The sequence below is a fragment of the Mesoplodon mirus genome (assembly GCF_964341445.2).
Source record: "Mesoplodon mirus genome assembly, chromosome: 7".
NCBI lineage: Eukaryota > Metazoa > Chordata > Mammalia > Artiodactyla > Ziphiidae > Mesoplodon > Mesoplodon mirus.
The window spans coordinates 3,757,584-3,774,606 of NC_138983.1; the positions used below are offsets into that span (position 1 = coordinate 3,757,584).

The 17,023-nt window shown below is 53.9% G+C and overlaps 1 protein-coding gene across 1 annotated transcript in view; it reads right to left on the minus strand.

Moving 5' to 3' along the window:
* ANO1 (anoctamin 1) overlaps positions 1-17,023 on the minus strand; it is a 165,137-nt gene that overhangs the window by 78,669 nt on the left and 69,445 nt on the right. The window contains exons 2-3 of the mRNA XM_082627806.1: positions 12,106-12,278; positions 4,158-4,490 (exon numbers count right to left, since the gene is read on the minus strand). Of these exons, the coding sequence (XP_082483932.1) occupies positions 4,158-4,490; positions 12,106-12,278 (506 nt within the window). The remainder of the gene's footprint in view (positions 1-4,157; positions 4,491-12,105; positions 12,279-17,023) is intronic.

Sequence of the window (17,023 nt, forward strand, 5' to 3'; positions counted from 1 at the left end):
AAAAGAATGAAATTAGAACACTTCCTAACACAATACACAAAAATAAACTCAAAATGGACTAAAGACCTAAATGTAAGGCCAGACACTATGAAACTCTTAGAGGAAAACAGGCAGAACACTCTGACATAAATCACAACAAGATCCTTTTTGACCCACTTCCTAGAGAAATGGAAATAAAACCAAAAATAAACAAATGGGACCTGATGAAACTTAAAAGCTTTTGCACAGTAAAGGAAACCATAAAAAAGACAAAAAGACAGCCCTCAGAATGGGAGAAAATATTTGCAAACAAAGCAACTGACAAAGGATTAACCTTCAAAATATACAAGCAGCTCATGCAGCTCAATATCAAAAAAACAAACAAACAATCCAATCCAAAAATGGGCAGAAGACCTAAATAGACATTTCTCCAAAGAAGATATACAGTTCACCAACAAACACATGAAAGGATGCTCAACATCACTAATCATTAGAGAAATGCAAATCAAAACTACCTCACACCAGTCAGAATGGCCATCATCAAATAATTTACAAACAATAAATGCTGGAGAGGGTGTGGAGAAAAGGGAAACCTCTTGCATTGTTCGTGGGAATGTAAATTGATACAGCCACTATGGAGAACAATATGGAGGTTCCTTAAAAAACTAAAAATAGAACTACCATATGACCCAGCAATCCCACTACTGGCATATACCCCGAGAAAACCATAATTCAAAAAGAGTCATGTACCAAAATGTTCACTGCAGCTCTATTTACAATAGCCAGGACATGGAAGCAACGTTAAGTGTTCATTGACAGATGAATGGATAAAGAAGATGTGGCACATATATACAATGGAATGTTACTCAGCCATAAAAAGAAACAAAATTGAGTTATTTGTAGTGAGGTGGATGGACCTAGAGTCTGTCATACAGAGTGAAGTAAGTCAGAAAGAGAAAAACAAATACCATATGCTAACACATATATATGGAATCTGAAAAAAAAAAAAAAGGTTCTAATGAACCTAAGGGCAGGACAGGAATAAAGACACAGATGTAGAGAATGGACTTGAGGACACGGGGAGGGGGAAGGGTAAGCTGGGACAAAATGAGAGAGTAACATTGACATATATACACTACCAAATATAAAATGGATAGTTAGTGGGAAGCAGCTGCATAGCACAGGGAGATCAGCTTGGTGCTTTGTGACCACCTAGAGGGGTGGGATGGGGAGGGTGGGAGGTAGACGCAAGAGGGAGGAGATATAGGGATGTATGTATATGTATAGCTGATTCACTTTGTTATACAGCAGAAACTAACACAACACTGTAAAGCAATTATACTCCAATAAAGATGTTAAAAAAACAAAAGACCCAATCAACTGCTGGAAAAGCTTCTTAAGCTCTAGAGCTAAATTATCAATGAAATTGTGGGTCACTGTGATCTTGTGATTTGTAATAAGAAATAAATGCTCAGTCTTTGTTCCCCGGTCCTGGCACAGAGTTCCTAAAACTCTAGGAATTTCCTAAGTGGGGAGAGCAATAACGGTGTCTCTTGTTAGGTGACTTTTTGGAAAGAACCTCCTTTCCAAAGGATGGGGTCTGGTTGCCAGGGGAACCAACCACGTAGTTAGAGGGTTGGAACTTCTGGTCCCTCCCCGGATGTCTGGGCAGGTGAGAAGGGCTGCAGGATGAATCAACCGCCAGTGGCCAGTGATCTAATCAATCGTGCCTGTGTAATGACTCTTCTATAAAGACTCAAAAGGACAGGGTCTGGAGAGCTTCTGGATTGGTGAACACGTGCCAATTTGGGGAGAATGGTGCTCAGAAAGCATGGGAGCTCCACGCCCTTCCCTCACACCTTGCCCTGTGCATCTCTTCCATCTGGCTGTTCCTGAGTTATTTCCTTTTATAATAAACCAGTGATCTAGTAAGTAACATGCTTCTCTGAGTTCTGTGTGTTGCTCTAGCAAATTAATCGAACCCAAAGTCCTTAGAACCTCTGAACTGTAGCCAGTGGGTCAGAGCACAGGTGACAACTTGGGCTTGCAAATGACGGCTGGTCGGGGGTGGGTGGCCTTGTAGAGCCCTTAACCTTGGGGTCTGATGCTACCTCCAGATGGGTAGTGTCCAAACTGAGTTAAGTTGTAGGACATCCAGCTGGTGTCGGAGAAGTGCTGAGTGGCATGGGGAAAACAACCCATATGTGTTGGAATTGGGTGCAGAATCCTCATCACTTATTGGGACAATTCAGTCTTTTTGGGGGGCCATAATCAATGTCTTTACATTTGCTATTTATTTCAAAGTCAAGGAGTTTTTAAAAAGATATGTGTGGTGTAGTATTTAATTGGACTTGGAAAGGTTCTTTCTTCTCTCCTTCATGAGCACGGCCATTCCATTTCCATATGAGCAAAAATATATGATTGAATATTCACATCAGCCAATGAGAATTCCCTGACTGCCAGACTCTGAGTTAAGTACTCTATGACAATCCAGTGATGTAAACACGATTGTTATGTGTTTGACAGATGGGGAAGCTTAATAAGTCTTGCAAAGGACAGGTAGAAGGTCTGGGATCTGGCCCGGAGAGGGAGAGTGAATTACCAGATCCAGGGGTCAGGGATGTCCTTTCAAACATGAGATTTCAGAGCTGTAGTCAGGCAAGTGAGAGAGAGTAAATCTCTCGGTGACTGAGCCCAAGATCACAGCTCCCAGGAGACGCCTCTGCCACCAGCCTCCCTCCAGCCTCCCCTGCCTCCAACGGAGGCCATTTGTTCCTCCAGTTATAAAGGACACTCTGAAGTCAAGCCTGTATAGTAGCAGTATTGTTTTGACAAAAGGCCATGGGGCTGGCCCGGCGGGACTGGGAAAAATCAGCGTGAATGACTGTTCTCTCTCCCGAGCGGCCTCAGCTCAGGTCTAAGACAAAGTGAGACAGAAACCTCCAAAGGACCAGCACAGGCCTGTCTGCAGCTGCGGCCCTCAAAGTCAGGGAGACAGGCTCTCTGCCACCCGGTCAGGATCCAACCTTTGCTTCCTGATCATCAAAGCGTTTTAAGGCCCCTCGCACCCTCGCAACTCCAGGGGGAACCAACCCTACAGCCAGAACTCACCAACACCTGCCGGCAGCCAAAGCCTCACCCAGAGGGGTGGTGCCCGTTGAGAGCAAGATGCCTCTACCACCAACCAGGTCAAGTTAGAATGAGGCCCGCTGAGCATATTTGGTTGCTTTCAGGGGAAGTCACATAATCTTGTGAAACAGCATTCACACCGGCTCCGCTATTGTAGCTTTCTATTCTAGGTACCCCAAAAGCCTTCTTATCACCAGACCCAAAGCATTCACTATTTAAGGACGCGGTGGTTCTCACTGAGGAAAATAGCAAAGCTAATACCAACTTCTATTTTAAACATTCACGACAGACTCAGGGGTCCCTAAGTCAACCTGCTGGCTACTTTTTCTGCTCCTAATATGTTGTAGAGACTTTGGATGATTCTTGGTTAATCTGCACAGCGACAGTTCCTGCGGGCTAGAGGTCTGACCCCCACTGTTCATAGAAGAAATACTCCCTGGCCCACCGTGCACAGAGAGGTTAAGGAGTTGTCTGGGGAGCATCAGCAAACCCGCTGAGAAGTTGAGGGGGCCGTCCCGCTGTCCCCAGGCCGCCAAGGTCAACTCTCCGTGCAGTGCCATGACTTCTGCCACTGGGGCAGCCAGCTGGCCGGGCGGCCGACCTTTTACTCTCCCCAGAAAACTTCCCTTAGAAAGACTCTCAGGCTTTGCCAAGGAGAGAAGCTCTGGAAACCAGTGTTATGGTCACAGATTTCAGTGCGCTGGGGGCCCCGGGGATCAGCCAGGCCAATCTCCCCCTTTGACAGATTGAGAAACCGAGGCCCGAGAAGCCAAGGTCAAGCGCCAGGGAGACTCCTAGGAGACCTTCGTCCTCCGCCCGTGAAACGGTTATCTGCCCATCTTCCCAGGGGAGGAACTGACCAGAGCAGGAAATGCCTTAACCCCCGAGGTCATTACCGAGAAGGCCAGCCCCTCCCTGGGGCAGATGTGGGAAGGGCGTTGGTTCTCGCTCCCCACACTCGACCAGAAGGGCGTTGGCCTCGGCCCTTTTCTAAGAACAGGTGACTGTAGAAGGACCTTCCCGCCCGCCCCGGAGAAGGGGATAGTTACGTCCTCGTCCCGCTCCAGCTCCAGGCCCGCCTCCATCAGGTTGCCCTCGTATTCATCCCGGCGGAAGCGCTTGTCATCCTCGTGGTAGTCCAGCGGGGGCTCGGGCTCGCCCGCACCCACGGGGCCTGCCTTCCCGGGCAGGGGCTGGTCCTGCCGGGCACTGCGGGCGGCCAGGCCGGCGTCGCTGTGCTGGACCCGCCTGGCCAGGGTCCTGCTGCCTGAGGCCCTCTTGTGATGGTACACCAGGACGTGGTCCACCTTGCGCTTGCCGTCCCTGAAGTACAGGCCATACTTGCACTCAGCATCGGGGTCCACGGACAAGGAATTCAGCAGCTGCGGGGGGAGAAGACGAAAGTCACTCTCCGTCAAGGGCTCAGGGACGGGCCTTCGGAGGGGAGCACGTTTCCAAGACAACTGGCCACCCGCTTGCCCTCCCCAACGCTTTCCACTCGTACCCTCTGATCACTAGGGGCCCGGACGGCTGAGAACACTGCAGAAGGCCCTGCCTTCAAGGAGCTGACATTCAAGAGACGTCGCTGCTCCCGGCACTTGAAGATGCCAGGCTGGATGCTCACACGCGAAGGCCTCCCGCCTCTCCCTAGTGAGCTCAGGTTGCCTGGGAGGGACCAGGCGGCTGGAATGGGATGTGAAATCTGCACGGCCAACCCCCCGGGGGGTGCTCTTCGCACAGGCCCACAGGGTCCCAGGCAGAGCAGAGCTGAGCTCAGGTTCTGCACATCGCGACCTCTGATGGCCAGCAGGCGTGGCAATGTCGTGTCAAGGTGGCTGCGGGACCGTACTGGCCCTCGCCTGGCCCGGCTCTGCCACTGATTAGCTGTGTGGTCGGGTCCAGGCAACCACTGTGTTAGTCTGACTCTCCCAAGTCAACTCCCAGGCCGCAGTTTGCCTGGGGCGTGGTCTCAGGGGCCAGAGCGAGGTGGGGGAGGGAGGGCGGGGGCCGGTAGTGGCGAGATTCAGGGTGGGTCGCTGCACATACAGTCCTGCCTCGGTGTCCTTATCTGCCTGAAGGACTCCAGGGGGCCAAGGAGGCGAGGCGGGAGCCCGCCTGGGGTGGAGGATTCAAAGTCCAGGTGCCACGGTGCGTGGCTTCTGCTAAAGCCATACCCGCATCTCTAGCATCCCCGTGGGATTTGGCTGGTTATTGAGGGTATTAGGTTCTGCTGCAAGCTGGTCTTCAGGAATAAGAGAAAATAAATAAAATCATGCTGGGAAGAGGCCATACGAGCAACTCTGCACCATTCAGAGTCTTCGGAGCTGCACCAGGGCTAAGGAGCCAGGCCCACACCCAGGCGGGCAGCTGATGCTGGGAGAGCTGGGGGCCTGGGTGGGAGGAGGGAGGCCCAGCCCCACCCCCCCGGCCCAGGACAGAGACCATGGACCACCCCAGCGTCTTTGGTGGGTCATGTTGCAGGAGAGGCGGGAAAGAGTTGTTTATCACAATTTGTCAGGGGAAACTGAGGTCCGGTGGGGTGAGGGGCGCCCGAGGTGACAGTGCAGGCGGGCTGAGCCCAGCCTGGAATCCTGTCTGCACACCCAGGGCGCCCCTCCTCAACAGTGACAGGGACTTGGGGTGACACTATTTCTCAGCATGGGGCACATTCTTTCATGGAATCCCCGCGTGAGGGCCACTATAATTAGGGCTACTTGACCCGGAGGAAGTTGGGGCTCATGCGGGCGAAGCGATCTGGCCCTTGCTCCCCGGCGGACCCCCAGTGGCCTGCTCCACTGGACACTGTTAGGATGGGTGTAGCCGCTCAGCTGAGCTGCACTTCCACCCTCACTGCTCCTGGAACCACAGGTCAGGTGAGGGTGGAGTGGAGCTTTGGGCAGTGAGAGGCCTCAGGTAAGTCCAGGCTTGGTCCCTCTCCAGCTACGAGTCCTGGGGGAATACTCTACCCTCTCTGGGCCTCGGTTTCCGCCTCTGTAAAGTGGGTGGATAATAGAAGCCGCCCCCACTGGCAGCCAGGGGGACTGAGTAAAAGAACGTCTAGGCTGGGTGGACTCTCCCTCTAACTCCTGGGACAGGCATCCCGGGCCCATCTCGCCTCCCTGCCCTCCATCCCGGTGTGAAGGCAGGTGCTCCTTCTCCCGGATTATATCAGGAAGGGCAGGGAAATGCAGCGTCACGGGGAGCTGGCCGCTAAAGGTGGTTCCTCTCCTCGCAGGGGAGTGGGCAGAAAAGCCAGACCCGAAGGCTGCCTGGGGGGAACGTGGAAGATGCTGGCTAGCGCTGGGGAATAACGCTGCTGCTGACGGGCAGGGCAAGAGCATGGGAGGTGGTCAGAGCCAGGTGGACACGTGGGCTCTGGGCGGGCAGGGCACACCGCCTGCCGTCAGCATCCTGGGCACTCCAGACTCTCAGCATCTCTACAAGGGGTTCATCCCTATTTTCCAGACGGGGAACGCGGATCTTCTGAGCTGAGCCAGGGGCCGTGTGCCGCTCTCGAGGGCTGGAGTGGTCATCCTTGTCTCCTGCCTGCAACACGTCTCACCAGCTTCCTCTCCCACGCCGCACCCCGGCATACACCGGAGCCAGGACATCTCATCCCCTCCTCCCTGCCTTGGCACGTGCTGTGCTCCCCACCTGCACGCCTTCCCTTCCTCCTCTGTCCTTCGTAGTTCTCCCCAGCTTCCCCAGCACTGACAAACCCCCTGTCCTCTGTGATCTGAGGTCCCTGACCTCTCCGGATCTCATGTCCTGGGACTGCCTCGGAGCCGGCCATACATAAGCTCCTAACTCACGGAGGCCCCTCAGCAGGCTGGCAGGACACCGGGGGCTGGGCCAGGAACTGTCCCTAACGCAATTCCCTCCACAACCTGCTGCACACACAGCGGGCTCAGCACCTGGTCTGGGTCCCAGAAATGCTTCTGCTTGGCTGGAATAATGGCTGGTACTGAGCAAAGTGGACCAATGAGTCCTTAGTGAATGGGAAGGAAATTCAGAGTGACCCCCATCAAGTCAGAGAGCAGGGAAATTAACGTAAGGAGAGAATTCCCCACCAACACAAGACAAGAAAATGTTACCAGGTTCAAAACTGAATGCCCATCCATCCACTGGGGCCTGATCGAGGACCCTCAGAGTCTGACAGTCTGCGGAGCATATAAACATCCCCTAAACATCTCGTGCCATTGGGGGGAGTGGTAGCATGGAGGCCAGACAAGAATGGGTGTCCTTTGCTTCCATCTGAAGACCAGCTCTGCCACTTCTAGCTGTGTTACCCCTAGGCACGTAGCGTAATATCTTTGTCCCTCTGATCTCTTTGTAAAATGAGGGCCAGAGGGAATAAACAGACCTCCCTCAACTAATATGACTTCCCTCGAAGGGTTGTTGGAAGGATTAAACATGTTAATATATGTAAAGGGTTTACAACAGGGCCTGGGATACGGTGAACCCTCAACAGAAATTTGCTCTAATTGGGAACTGAGACATGGCACAAGTAAAGGACTGGGGGAGGACAGGAAAACATAATCTCATGGTCGAAGCGGACCACAGGTTAAAGGTGGTGGCAGTGGAAAAGGGAGTTGGTTGCACTGCCAGGTCCAGCAAGAGGCAGAACCAAGCACGGCTGTGAGGGTCCCAGATCCTCCCCCAAGGCCTGGCCCCGTCACTAATCTGTTGTGTGATCCTGGGCAAGTTGCTTTGTCTGTTTGCATCTTGGTTGTAAAAATTGGGGATGATCCTACCTGAATAAGTGTAAGGGGCGCGCAATCTTCAAACAGAAAGTAGGGGCTCTCTTCCTAGTACATTCAGCACAGGCTGGTAGGCCCGCAGGGTTTGGAGAGCAATTCTGGGCTGGGCTTAGAGGGAGCTGGGGAGGTAGATGCACAGCGAGGATCACAGAGGCTGTCAGGGTGGCCATGTGACTTTTTGGGGTCCTTCCATGGAGTCAGAGTGGTTGCTTTTCTTGTGCAGAACAGGACAAGAAGGCAAAGATCTAACTTGCAGTGGGCGATATGGGTTAGACTGAATGCCTAACTTCCCAATTCAAAGGCTTGGGAAAGCTTCAGAATGTCCTTTCTGTATCCTTAGAAAAGGGACAGTGACCTCTTGGTGCACTTTTGCTAAGGGCGAGGGATTTCTCATTCATCTTTTTAATGCTCGGCACCGAACGCACGGTTCTGGAATGAACGCATGCATGGGGGAATGAATGACAGAGGTGTGGGGTTTGCACGCTGCTACTGGCAGGGGCCACCAGATCAAGGACACCGAAGCTGAGACCCAGCCAGATCAGAGCTTAAACACCACACCCCCCAGCTCCGAGCCTCAGTTTTTCCATCTGCAAAACATCTCCTCTACTTAGGTCACAGGATTCTTGTGAGGACCAAGTGTGATGGGAGAACTGAACGTATTTTGAAGATGAACCCCTGAGCTGTCCCAAGGAAGGTAGAAAGATGGCTGTCTGAGGTTACGTGGGAAGAGGTCAGGGGCCAAAAGTCCCCTTCACAGCAGGTGTGCCCTGACCCAAATACTACAAACAGCGAGAGGGCAGTCTACCTGTCTCTGCAAACTTCCTCCCCAGACTCTTAGAAAAGGGCAGAAGAGGAGAACGGAGCCCTGTATCCACACCTTGGTCGCTGGGCTGTGACCCAGTGCATTCTTTCTTTATATTTATTTATTCTTTATTGACGTATAGTTGATTTACAATGTTGTGTTAATTTCTGCTGTACAACAAAGTGATTCAGATATATATATATATATGTATATACATTCTTTTTAAAAATATTCTTTTCCATTATGGTTTATCATAGGATATTGAATATAGTTCCCCGTGCTATACGGTAGGATCTTGTTGTTTTTCCATCCTATATGTAATAGCTTACATCTGCTAACCCCAGCCTCCCACTCCATCCCTCCCCAAACCCCTCCCCCTTGGCAGCCACAAGTCTGTTCTCAATATCCAGGATCCAGTGCAGTCTTTAATTTGGCTTCTTACCTGGAGTTTGGAGCTCCAGGAACTGAATTCACACATTTGGGTGAAATAGCCCAAGTCAGGGCGAGTCTCAATGATCATTCTAAGGGAATCTACTGTATTCACTTTTTCCATTTCATGGGGAAAATGAAATCGGTGACCTGCAAAATTTCTTTCCATTTCGGGACTCTTTGAATTTCAACTCCGAAGGGAACATCACTCTTAAACACTTTTATTCCAAAAAAATTTAGATTAAATCACTCACACTGCATATCAATTTATGATTACTGGGCGAATTCCGTGATCTATAAACAGATCATCTCCAACAGCAGATAAAGAGGATGCCTTATCTTGAAGGCAGGCAGATGCCAGCATCGGGTGCCTGTCCCTGGGGTGTCTGGGCTTGTTGGGACACAGATCCCGGGCCACTGACAGCCGTCAGTTTGAAGGAAGAAAGTAGAAACACTCAAAGATTAACATAAAGAAAACTTAAAGAAATAAACTGCACCCAACCTGGACTCTAGCTTTTGAGTCATCTCTTACACACCTTTTTACAGAAACAACGAAATGACTTTTACCCTTGAACTTGGGAATGACAGAGGGAGGAGAGGCACAGAGAGAGGGGCTGGAAACCACAGCCTGCCTGGGAGGGGCGTATTCTGATGGCCGATTTAAATGATGTTGACACCCCAAGTATGCGACGCATATCTGGGAACTGGCTAGGAACTTTCTGAAATGCAGTCCCCGCCCTCTGGCCTTTGCCTGCACAGAGCCACCTTCGCTGGGTGACTCAAAGTAATGACTGAGCAACAACTATTGGCTTGAGCTGTGCTGGGGATGCCCTTGGAGGCTCTCCCCGGCACACTGCCTGCCCTGCACAGATAGGTCCCCAGCTCCTAGAGCCACTGCTTCCAGCTTGTCTGTGGCCATTTCTCTGGTGGGACGCTGCTCAGCCCTCCTTCCTGCAGACACGTGCTCCTGATTCACAGCCTTCCAAGCCCGTCATACCTGAAGCCTCCCCACCGTAAGAGCTGTGTGCAAAATAAGTCACTAGTCTCCTCTGGGCTTGTCTGCTTGGTTCTGGGCTGTGAGAAGCTTGAAAGAAGAGCCGAGCTGCCTCCTTGCAGACTTTGTGGCCCTCACCAGAGTTTGGGGGAGCCCAGAATTTCTGGATTGGGATAGACAACGGGTCCCTGAACTAAATTCCAGAACCCAGGGGCCATTTATTAAGGACTCCATTTTTTTTTTTTTTTTTTGCGGTACGTGGGTCTCTCACTGGTGTGGCCTCTCCCGTAGTGGAGCACAGGCTCTGGACGTGCAGGCTCAGCGGCCATGGCTCACGGGCCCAGCCGCTCCGCGGCATGTGGGATCTTCCTGGACTGGGGCACGAACACGTGTCCCCTGCACCAGCAGGCGGACTCTCAACCACTGCGCCATCAGGGAAGCCCTCCATTTTTAATTTCACAGCCCATTCATTCTCAAGTTCAATCTGGTCTACCTTGGAATGTCTGTTTCTCTCCATTTCCTTAGCTGCCACCTCTACCTCATGCCTCCTAACCGGTGTCCCCCTCATTCCCACCTCTGGGTTTTCAAATATGTGATTTCCTAGTGTGAAAGGCCCCACCCCACCCCATTATGGGTATAACTGGCCCCTTCTCCTCCAGAATGCTCATCCCTCCAACAGGCTGTCCGTGGTCACCTGCCTCTGTGTCTTCGCCCTTCCTAGCTCTCCTCCCAGCTGGTGGGTGACATGGGACAGTCATCTGCACCCTCCTGGCCTCAGTTTCTTCATCTGTGGTAACACCTACCCCATACGGTTACTGAGAGAGTGAAATGAGTTAACACAGCGGCTGGCCCATAGCTCTGGAAGCGTCCCTTGTCGCTGTCTTGGGTAACTTCCACCACTGCTCCTTAAGCTCCAGCTGGGAGGGGTTCCCCGGCTCGTTCACTCTGGTGGTATCCGGGATACCACAGGGCCTGGCACGCAGCAGGCACACAGTGTGCGCTGAAATGATGACCCTAAACTTTCAAGGTCACCACCAGCACTGGTCCCTAACATTGCCAGCATTTCTGCGCAAGCCCAGCTGTAGAAGACACCCCCATAGCCCACAGGAGCCCAATCATGACCTCAGGGGGTGCAAGGCCGGAGGGTCTCTGCCTTTCCCGGACCGCACCCCACAGGCACCTCCCTGGATGCCCGGCCGGACTCCGGCCGAGGCTAGAGAGGCAGTCTAGGGCAATCTTGGGCTTGGTCAGAGGGAAACACGGGGCTGGGGCCTCCGCATCTCCTGGGGAGGGGCTTTGGCAGTGGCTGTGTGGGCACCGGGGAGAAAGGGGAGTCTGTTCTCTGGCCCCGGAACGAGCGGCAGCGGGGCTCCCCGGCTGAGGGCGCTGGTCTCAGCCCTTCCCCCTTCAGGCAAACTTTGTTCCAGCGTTAAGCCAAAACCCACATGGGCGAATTCTGACCTCCGGGGATCCTTGCGACCGCTGGGTCCCGCCCCAGAGAGAGTGGTAGGGGTACCGGGGACCCCAGACAGGGGACCCAACCACGTGGTCGGCCAGGCGCTGGCCCACGCGGCCCGGCTACCACCCAGGCCAGGCGCGAGCGCCGGGCTGGGGACTGGGACTAGCGCGGAAAGTCAGTCTCGAGCTACCGGCGCCCGCCTGCTGCCCGGGGTGTGCGGAACTCCCGTGCCGTACCCCGCGCCGCCTCCCGCGCCGCCCCGGGGACTCCGCGCCCCGTACAGGTCGGTCCCCGGAGGGTGGCGGCGCGGTGGGGCCTGGAGGCTGCCACCCTCCCGGGGCGAGGCGGCTATCCCCCCCGGGGCCCCAGCGGCCCGCTCGGGCGAAGCGGCTGCGGGCTGGGACGCGGGGCCGGGGCGGGCGCGCGGGTGGTCGCCCCCCACGCGCCCCGAGCCCCGCGGACCTGGCGCCTCTCCCCCCGCACCAGTCGCGCCCGTCCGGGGCGCGGCGCAGGTGCGCGGCCCTCCCGCCGGATCGCGGCCGCCCGCACTCACCGTGCCCTCGGACGGCAGGTAGCCGATGTCCTCGATGGCGCAGATGTTGATGATGTGGACGCTGCGGTCCGCGGCCGGGAGCGTCGAGTACTTCTCGTTGACCCTCATCGCGGCCGCCTGTGCGCCAGGACCGCCGGGCGGCGCGCCCTCCCCATCCACGGCCCCGGCGGCCTCTGCAAGCGGACAGGCAGCGTTCGCGGCGCGCTGGCTCGCGGGGGGCCGGGCCTCCCGCTCCGCCCGCCGCCCGCGCCGCCCGCGCCGCCCGGCGCCGGCGCCGGCCCCGGCCCCGGCCCCGCGCGCTGCGGTGCAGGAGCGCCCACCCTGCCGGTCCCGCGGGACCCACACGCCGGCCGGCTTCCTTTGCCTCCAAGAAAGATGATCCGCGCTATGCGCCCGCTTATGGCCGGGGCGGCGGCCACGCGGGTCAGATTTTCCGTAGAAATTTAAACACAGGAAGAAAGTATTCCATTCCTGCGGGCCCCTTCAAGTTTTATTTTTATCCGGGGAAAGCGCCCCTTGGTGGCCCGGGTTTCACGTCAGGGAGGAAAGGTTCAGTCGCCCCTACCTTACAATTCAGTTGGGGGTCACCTTGCAGGGAGACACGCTTCTGAGATTGAAGTCAGGAATGCTCTCCCTGCCCCTTCCCGCCCCACCCGCTGGCTGACTCCGGCCGGCTGTCACTCAGCTCTCACCTCCTCCGGGGAGCCTCCCCTGCTTTCTGCATGCCCGCCCTGTCCAGCTCCCCGAGCCCCCTAAGGTTGCCCGCAGCCCCCATTTATGGAATGTTTAGTACTCTGTGCCCAGGCACGAGCAGAGTCTGGGACACAGTTCATCTCATTTAACCCCACACCCTGGTCCTCCTTTTGCAGAGGGGGCTGGGGACTTCGGAGGCCAAGGAAGTGTGGGCGGGGGGAGCTCGTGCAGAGTTGCCTGCACTCCATTATGCTCTGCAGCCTCCCTGAGGGACGGACGGTGACTTGGATGGTCTCCTCCCAGGACTAGCAGGGCTCGGGCACACAGCTGGCACTCCTCAGGACATTTTTAATCCTCCATCCCTGCAGGAGGGGGACGCAGGTCTCTGGGGGCAACCATGCTGAGGTTTAGCCCTCGGGGGCCACGCTAGCAGCCCTGCCCAGTGGGAATGAAGTCTCCCGTTTTTCTGCCCTTCTGCATGCCGTTAGTTCCTCAAGGTGTGTGTGCCAAATGCCACCTCCTCCAAGAAGTCATCCTGGACTGCCTCTCGCCCAATCACTGAGGCCCAAGAACCTGCCTGTACCTTGACTAATGCACTTTCTTTAATCCACCTCATTTTACAGTGGATTCATACAGTTGATGCTCAATAATTGCTTGTCAAATGGCCACTGAGGAACATTCAGAGCCTACAGAAATGATTCTAAAGAATGATTATAAAGCTGCCTTCTAAGGTCATGATGTCATCAGCCTGCTGTGGTTTCAAGAATGCATTCTGGGATCAGACAGGATGGGGTGGGGGAGATGGGATGGGGTTGGGTTCCCGCTCTGGCACTTCCCAGCCCTGTGACCTTGGACGAGGCTCCTTAAGCCTCACAGAGACTCCGTCTTCTCCCGTGAGCATCCAGTGTGTGTGAAGCTGCAGCTCAGTGCCGGGCACAGGGGAGGCTGGGCAGTGGCCGCCACTGTTACTACAAACTATCATCTTGTCATTGTCATGACCTTCTTCCCTCCCCCATTTAGACTCAAGTTTATGAATTTCTTGAACTTGGAGAAATGCAAGAAGGTTACTCCATCCTTGGGCTGGCCTTGCCAATGGGAGCTGAGTGGCCCTAAAGGACTCTTTGTCTGCACCTTGGACAGCTAGAGTAGGTTTGGAGAAGTGCGCTAGGCTGCCCAAGGCCGGAAACAGTCCTCCACAGTTTCTGCCATGCCAGGGAGATCTTGCCCTTAAAAGTTGAAGTTTTCAGGACTGGGAAGAATCACACACACACACACACACACACACACACACACACACACACGCAAGATTATGTAACTTCATTCTCTTATCCGTGTTGGTAAACAACCAAGATTGTGTAACCCTAATGTATGATCTTTCTAAATTTATTTTCAAGTGGCAAAGGGTCTTGCCGATGTCTACGAGATATAATTTGTGAAGAAAAGAGGAAAAATGTAATTCCTCAATTCTGGGTATGTTGGCATTTCCAAACATTTGGGCGGTGACACTTGACTGCTGACCCCAGGAGGCCTGGGGGTTTTGTGCCTGAGCCCTTCTGGGGGCTGCAGGGTGGGGGACAGTCTTTCAGGCTTGGCAGCTCCCAACCTCCTCCGGAGACAGCGCCCCCTCTGGCTTTGCCCCAAAAGCTGTGTTTCTGCACTTGTTTCTGTGATTCATGCCTTAGCCAGGTTCAAGACATCTGCTTGCCTGTAAAGCATCACTTTCTTTGCCACATACAGTTGATTTCCTTGCTTTGCCCCACTCCCTGCATCTGCTTCCTCTCGCCCCCTCCCCTAATCTTCTGAGGTGGACGGTGTAGAAATGCTTCATCAAGGGGAGGGGAAATGCAGGGTGGCCTCTGCACAGAGCAGGTGCAAGGATGGGCCAGCTGGGATCAATTCCATCCCCGGGCTACTTATGGCCTGGGCCGGGGTTGGGGGGGCACGGTTCTTGGGTCTTGGGATTCCAGGGACCAACAAGTAGTAAAAACATTCCCACCAAATCAGGAAGGAGGAATGGGATGCTTCTAGTTGAGATATCTCTTAAGTTAGAGGGTCCCTTAAAGGGTCCCTTTTGTTCTGGTGATGATTTCACCTCCTGGGTTCCCTGCCTTACAGTGTCTCACGGGCCATGATGTTGGGATTCCGTCTCTACTCTGAATCGCTAACTGCTTATAAACAGATCCTCTAGATAAACTGTTGCATTAATTTTGCATTTTCTTCTTTTTGACTCAGTGATTCTCACTGTTAAAGATCCAAAGGGGCTGATTTCACCAGAAGGATTAATTCCCCGCTCATGAATTAGTAAAAACCGGTCTCATTAGTTTAAGTGGTATCTTTTATTATGGGAAGTTATGGGCCTCACGGCTCACCCTTTTCTGCCACCGTGTTGCCTTTTCGTGTCATTGTGATGTGACCCACCGTTAGGCACTTTCGTCTCTGCTGACATTTTAATAGTCACCAGGCATACAAGCACAGAGTGACAAGGGGCGCAGGAGAGGAGGCTGAGCATGCTCCCGGGTGAATGCCTCCTTTGTAAGTGGCTCAGGAGGGGGCCCTTTCCAGTGGTGTTTTCTTTGCAACGTCAGTTTCATCTCCTTGGCATTGTGCACGAGAAAGAAAGAACGTCTGGCACTGTTCCTGCTTAGTGGCACCGGTCTGAGCCTCACCAGGAGAGCAAACCAAGCTTTACACAGGGAGCAGACTGAGGCTATAGTGAGCCGGGGCAGGGATTATTCCCACAAGGGTCTCTCTGATATGGCACTCTCCAGCAGGGCTTTCACCTTGGCTCGACATCTGGCGCTGGATTGTAATTTGTCCTGGGGCCATCCTGCACCCCGTGAGATGCTCAGCAGCATCCCTGACTTCCTCCCAGTAGATGCCAGTAGCACCATCTCCCTCCCAGTGTGACAACCAAACACATCACCAGACATTGTTAGGCGTCCCCTGGGGGCAAAACCCCTCCCTGTTGAGAACCCTGTTCCCAGGCTGCAAGGAAGACCCAGGAGACTGATCTTACCACCCCCATTTCTCTGATGGGAATGGAGGCCTGGAGAGGTACTTGGCTTTTTATTAGAGATACACGAGGTGGGAGTTATGATTTGTTTTTACAAAATACACAGATGCCCCCCCAGGGCTGCTCTCAGTTGGTGGAGGGGCTGGCACAGCCCAGGACACACCAGGTTGCTCTGTCCCTCGTTCTGGCCACCCCTGCACGGGGCAGCCTTCTCCCCAGGACAGATCTCTGCACTCAAAGGTGCTAAATAAATGCCGTTGACTCACGGGCAGCCTGGGTGGGGACAGGAGTGCAGAAGAAGTGATCGGCTCATGACTCAGGGCAATTATGAGCGCCAATGGCGACCCATCCCCCGCTGGCTCGGCGCCCCCTTCGAGTATCTGGTGGGCAGCCCCTGTAGGAAAAAAACGAACACCCCACAGGTATATGACCTAACATGCTAAAAGCGACTCAGGGTGTAATTATCCCCAGGGAAGATGTGCCTGGAGAATTTATAGCTGAGATACGGTGGGTGGGAGACTGGACCCCTGTCATTTCCTTCCTTCGAATGATATCAGAGCTCTGAGCAGAAGCTGGCAAGCTGCAGCTGGATGGGAGATTCCTTGGGCGCGGAAACTGCCAGCCCACAGTTCTGGAATGTAACCAAAGCATGAAGCTCTGTCTGGGGGACTTCCCCCACCCCCACAGAATCCATGGGTGTTGTTTCCATCAGAGGGTTTTCAGATGTTTTATGTGTTTTGTTAACCCAAGGCCCGCCTTCTGAGAATTCCTAGGAACTCTAAAAACATGCCCAGGGTAAGTTAGAACCCAGCCCGTCACTTCCTCCTGGAAGCCCTTCTGGCCTGAGTCAGTTGGCATGACTCATCTCTGTTCTGCTGGCTCCATCCAGGCACTCAGGCCCATTTCTGCTCCATCTTCCTCACGTCTCCTCCTACTTTATTTCTCCACTCTTAACCCGCACCCCCGTCCCATCTTTGGCACAATATAGATTTCCCTGTTTATGTTTATTTATTTAACAAGCAGTGGGGCAGCGTTTACTACAAGCCAGCACCGTGCTAAGTTCTCCACAAATAGTAACTCGAATTCTTATAGTGATTACAACCATTTGCAAGTGGATTCACACAGATGTCACCCCCACCCCCCACCCCCGGCCAAGCTCCTTTCTTTGGAGGTTTGGGGAGAAGTCCAGACTGAGTCTCCAGTGGCTGCTCC